The sequence below is a fragment of the Microtus ochrogaster genome, chromosome 19, assembly GCF_000317375.1.
Source record: "Microtus ochrogaster isolate Prairie Vole_2 chromosome 19, MicOch1.0, whole genome shotgun sequence".
Lineage (NCBI taxonomy): Eukaryota > Metazoa > Chordata > Mammalia > Rodentia > Cricetidae > Microtus > Microtus ochrogaster.
In genome coordinates, this window is record NC_022021.1 from 48,786,479 (window position 1) to 48,792,552 (window position 6,074).

The 6,074-nt window shown below is 53.2% G+C and overlaps 1 protein-coding gene across 1 annotated transcript in view; it reads right to left on the reverse strand.

Annotated features, from left to right (window-relative positions):
* The window catches only part of Tent4a (terminal nucleotidyltransferase 4A), a 34,199-nt gene that overhangs the window by 26,639 nt on the left and 1,486 nt on the right, over positions 1 to 6,074 (reverse strand). The window contains exon 3 of the mRNA XM_005356693.2: positions 5,604 to 6,074. Within this exon, the coding sequence (XP_005356750.2) occupies positions 5,604 to 6,074 (471 nt within the window). The remainder of the gene's footprint in view (positions 1 to 5,603) is intronic.

A 6,074-nucleotide genomic window follows, 5' to 3' on the forward strand; every position in this document is an offset into this window, starting at 1 on the left:
AGCTAACTCCACAGAGTGCAGGCTGGGGCAGGGGGAGCTAACTCCACAGAGTGCAGGCTGGGGCAGGGGGAACTAACTCCACAGGAACTAAATATGCAGAGGTGGGGTCAGGAAGGGACAAGGAAAGAATTGTGAGGGGTCTTCTTGCTCCTCCAGGACATGGCACATATTCTGAAACTAAGGCCATAGGTGAACCACAATTCCCATCAACCTGGCTTGCAGATCAGGTGTTGCCCACATCTTAAAACTAAACAATGATGGGCTACTTTGTAATTATCGAGTGGCAACTTAAGTGGGTCACCAAGACAATGTGACTAATGCAGGACACCTCCTGGCTGGTACTTTTCAGATACAGTTTCTGTGCAGTCGCATGGTTCTTCTGTAAACTACTTTAAAATAAGAAACTAAAGAATGATCCTTCTGCAAAAGGCACAGAGGCCACACTGCTCGTGTCATCTCCTAGGAGTAAGGATCAAGCCAGAGGACAGGACTGGCAATATGCAAGAGTCGTTGCAATGGGCTGATGTCCAAGCCAAGGACAGAGTGGGAAAAGACAACCATGGCCTCCTCTTCCCACAGCAGTGCTGTCTCCTCACTAAACAATGCCTATGTGTGGCAGTCAGTGCCCAATCACCGAACCTGTGGTTCTTAGGAAACAGGGTGTCTGGATGGGTCTACCCAGTCATGTGAGCCCTTGCAAGAAAGGGGTCTTCTCTAACTGGCAGGAGACATCAGGGTTAAGGCATCTTGTGGGCTTTAAGATGGAAGGGAGCTCCTAGAAAAGGAGAGAGCCTAAGTGCCACAAGGGCAGGAATGGGCTTCTGAGTATGCCCTAGGGACACACGCCACCTGATACTTAGACCCCCGCCTTCTAAGAGCTGAGTGGAAAGCCTACCCAACCTATCCCAATGTGACTCAAAGACTGTGCCCAGTGAAACAACCGTTCACAGCACTTTGCTACCAGACCACAGAAAAGTGGGGTAGTCAGTGTACATGCCAGGTGGGGAGAAGACATGGCTGCCCCACTGGGCCACGCTCACACAGAGCATCACCTGCTTGCCTCTGTGGCAGGCTGCACCTCCTGGGCAGTCTTCTGGGGTTAGTGTGCCATCCAGCTGTGCTTAAAGGAAAAGCAACACTGACAGGCTGGCCAGTTCTGGACCTGGCCTCAGGGCAGCAACCCAAGTCCAGGGCAAGCTGTAGGGGTGGCTCCCGGGAAGGTGATCATCCTGCGGCTTCAACTCTGGCTGCACCATCAAATTAACTGTGTCAACTTGATCATCTTGGATAACTTTCTAAGTACAGCTCTTTTCCTGCACAACCTGAAGATCTGACCCAAACCACCTCAACAAGGCGCAACCTCTTACTCCAAGGGGCACTGGTACCCCTGCTCCCAAAGGCCACTTTCGTGTGAATTTTTTTAAAGATGACAACTAAAAGCTCACATTTGTGATCAAAAACTATCCAAGACACTGAAGCACAAGCCTTAAAATTATGTATTTTTTTCTTTTAAACGTCTACTTAAGGAGCTAGATGGACAGCCCACCGGTTAAGAGCACTCGCTCCTCTTCCAGAGAACCCAGGTTGTCCCAACAGCCACATCTGTTTGTTCACAATTGCTTCTAACTACAGGTCCAGGGAAACCCAGCGAATGCGGACATGTGGATGCTCACACACACGATGCATAAAAACTCACAAAGATACATACACAAAAGTCAAAACTAAAAATATATAACAACAAGATAAATATTATAAAGTTTACTTAAGAATACTTTAAGTTGTAAGAATGCTGTTTCTAGTGAAAACAGCACTGTTTTTCATCCAAAGACCATGGGAGCAAGACCCCAGGACCCCATCTTCCACAGCATGGGCACTAAGCCACTTCTGTTTAAAAATGGCTCACGGCTTCCGGTTTTATTTTTGTCTCCCCCTCCCATCTATTCCTTTTCTCCTTGGTGTTAGGAACCAAACCCAGAGCCTCCCCAACCATAAGGCCTCTCATTTTTCCAAAGGACCGGGCCAGCTTGTTTAATATTCTTGTCCAAAAAAATATACTGGCCTTGTCCTCCTGGGTAGCCCTGACAAGCCATGGTGCACTAGAGAGGCAAGTGGCCCAGCAGTTCTCCAGGACCCCCTCAGCCACCCTAGCAGCCAGGTGGAGACTGGCCGTGGGAACATGGACAACAGTGAGGCCACTGAGCTGGACAAGCACAGGTGTGTAATCCACTCATATTACTACACACAGGAGCTAATGTGGTCAGCGCGACCATTCTCACCTCCCTCTCCAACCCAAGGCAGATCTCTGCACAAGAAATCCATAAAGCATGACCACTTGTGCCCCCGTCACCTGCAGAGGGAGTGCTCCGCTCCCAACCTTCCAGGCATCAGCATCCCCACCCCCAAGCTCCCAGAAGACAGGGTCGAAGGCAGAGGTGACAAGAGTGACTGCACCTGTGCTCCACAGTACACCCCGCTGGCCCTCACCTGCCTTCTTCCAGGCCCGCTGATTCTGTCAAGCAGGCAGGAACCATGCAGGACGAGAAGGAACCTGGTTGCTCCATCAAGCTGACTCCCTCCCAAGAGTACAGCAAAAAGAGCATGCATGGAGCCCTGTGAGCATCACCAACCACAACCGCGCTGTAACTGCTGATCTGGAGGCTTCTCGGGCTCAACACAGACAATGGGTTCCCATCACCGAGTGCAGAGCACATTGAAAGACTAACCATGGTGAGGAGAGCTTCAAAGAAGCTGCACATGGCTGCTGTCACTGCAGGCACACCTGGAACGACACAACCTTCACAGAGTCAACTCAGGTCATGGGGCTGCAGGGGTATGCAAAGGCCTTCCATGTCCAACTGCACTCCTGCTGGAAGACACCTGTGAGGATTTGACTAAATGCATGAGGACCACACTCCCATTCCACTTAGAGGGCTTTGCTTTACCTTTAATCTGAGGCAACTTCTAAAGTCACTGAGGCTGACCATGGCAAAGGAATAAAACTGTGGGTCAGAGGTGAGCACTCAGAAGGCAAAGCAGGTTAAAAAGGGAAAGAGAGGACCCAGAGAGCCCATCCACACCCGCCTCCATCGCTAGGAGAGACCATGCAGAGGGCATGTCTGACATTACGTATGCCATGTCCTAAACAAAGGTCTCACAGTTCAACTTAAACCTGTGCCCGGAGCAGTGCGCACACTGGGATCCACCTTCTCTACTCCCCAAGCTCATGCACTAAGCCGTCCTCTTTCTTCATCCAGCTCAAGGTGGAAAGCAGTCTAGCAGTCCCACAAACCCAGGCCAGCAAGTAGTTTCCAAGGGCAGACTCCTCCCAGAGCTGGGGGATGTCACAGGTGCCTTGTGTCCATCAGCCGGAGAAGCAGCTGGGGTCAGCAAGAGCTGCAGACTCTCACCCACCGTGAAAGCACTCATCCTCCTTTCCGGAGGTCTGCAGAGTCTCCTCGGGAAGGCACACACCAAGACTAGAAAGAACACTACTCGGCAGCCCCTCACCAACCGTTAACTGGGCCATACTTCAGCTAGCACTTGACCTTAGTTCTGTCTCTTGCTAAGCACAAAGACTTGGTGCTGACCCACACATCACTCTAGACAAGTTGGTGGATGAGACAAGATTCAGGAGGTCTCTTTCACGCCATCCCAAGGTCGGTTCACATACGACCAAGCAGCCACATGGAAGCAGTCACTGGGGCCCCCTTTACTCCTAACACACAGGCTCAGCTCTACTGCTGCCCACAAGAGGAACCTGACAGAGGTACCCTGCCCTCCCAGGCAGGTCAGGCTAGCTAGAGAGCTCCTCCTCCAGGATTCAGCACCCAACAAAGTCAGGACACATGCACCTGAAACAGACAAGGAGTCACCAAGCACAGGAAAGAGATGTGGTTAGCATCTCCTGGTCCAGGGAGGACCAAGGCGAACCTCTTAGCTGGTTCAGAGTCCTCTTAAGACCCCTATACCACAGTGACCAACCGAGGCAGAGTCCAGGGCGACGGAGTAACAGAGCCCAAGCACCACCAAATTCAGGCCTTCATCTCTCTTGGAGATGGGGGCCAGTGGGGGAGGGGAGGGCATGGGGTGATGGTCTTCTTGGAGTTGGGAGCTGGCAGCACCTCATCCAACTGAGAATGCTGACCAGTGACACATCCAGGCCACAGTTACAGAAGACAGCAGGCTAGGACTGCTCAGGCAGTCTCCACCAGGGATGATTCCAATGTGCTTGAGGTATGAAGAGACACACAGGTCCAGGGGACAGCATCTGGTCAATGACTGAACTTGAGAGAAAGGTTGACAGGAGCCAAGAATAAACACCTAGGTAGCAATATACACCAGTATACCAGGAAGGGGCACTCAAAGGAGGGACCAGGTCTGGGGATCAGTTCAACTCCGCCCCAGACTCGAAAAACACCTGGCCAATCCAGAAGAACATACAGAGGCCCACCAGCTTACAAACCACCATGTAGGTCACTTCAAGAGACACGGCTATCGCTGAAGAACAGACAACGCTGCTGGTGCTTAAGAAGCACACAAGCAGAAGTGTCAGGGGTCAAGCCATCTTCCAGGAGAAACACCATTTCCATGACAGTTATGTAACAGTCTAGAAACCTCCCTCAGGTTCACACCACACACACAATCTGGTCCCTGACACCTGCCTCAGAAAGTTCTACAAGCCAGCACTATGGAGAGAGGGCAGAGAAAACCAGACGACTCCTGGTCTGGAGTCCATGCTATACCAGGTGAAACAAGTTGCAGGGTGGGCAACTGTTACAATGTAACACACGCCCATTAAAGAGTATCAGTGTTCCCACACACCTCAAACCGCAAACCGCCCCCTAAGCAGTTACCTCAAAGGAGTCTCAGGGTCTAGCAGTCATTCGGGCAGATCTGGCTCCCTGAGAAGGCCTGGGGTTGAGGGGGTAAGGGTGGGGGTTCGATGCCTTTTAGATCTGCAGGAACTGAGGCAAGCCACACTCACCAGCCTTGAAACGCACAAAGTACACAAGAATATTTTGTTCTAGACTCAGAAATGCCAACGGGTTGAATGAATAGCTTTACAAGAGCAGTCTCACCTGGTGCAATTCCAAACCAGCACCCCCCGCCTTGCTGCCACTGGGGACACTAAACCCTAAAGGTCCTCTGGGATGTGTGGAAAAATTTTAAATGAAAATGACACCTTCCTGTGAGTACACAAGGAAAAAAAAAATCTGAGAGCTTTTAAGCAGCTTTTTAGACTCCCCAGGTGATGCTTTCTGTTAATGTCTGCCCAGAATTAACACGTAGCTCGTAACCTCAGCACACACAACACCCCACTTCTAAAGAGAAAAAGAAAGAAATGGAAGAAACACATCACCTTCAACTTGACTACACCAAAATCTAAAATACACGATTTAACTCACAGGAAAGAACGAGCTCCCCCAGCAAGCTCTCCTGGCTTCCCTGCCCGGGAGGGGAGGAAGCCGAGTAAAGGTTTCCCCATCTACCCCCGGGGCCGCCATCCCGAACTGTCAATCCCCGGCCCGGTAGGTCTGGTCCTAACGGAGTTTTTAAAGTGCCCGCGTCCTCGGCGGCCCAGCGGGTCGGGCGTGTGCACTCACCCCTGGATGCCCGGGCTGTACGCGCGGCTCTTCCACGGCGTGCCGGGCCTCGCCGCCTGGGCCCCGGGGCCGCCCCCTCCGCTCAGCGTGGCCGCGCGGCTGCCCGACAGCAGGTAGTTGAGGCCGTACGTGCTAGCCTTGTTCTCGCGTTTCCGCCGGCCCGGGTGAAACTGGTGCTGCGGCGGTGAGCCGGCGGGCGTGGGGCCGCGTGGGCCGGGGTGAGCGTGGGCCGCGCCGTCGGCGAAGCTGAAGAAGGTGCGGCCGGCGCTCGCGCGGCTGAGCGACGTGCTGCTGGAGGACGACGACGACGAGCAGCCGGGGCTCTCGGTGCCCGACTCGGCGTTGGAAGACGATGAAGATGACGACGACGACGACAGCGACGGGGACTTGTGCAGGCGCCGTGCGCCGTCTGCCGCGGGCCCGAGCGCCGTCAGCAGAGCCGGGGGCAGCGCGGAGGGGCCGGGCGCGGGC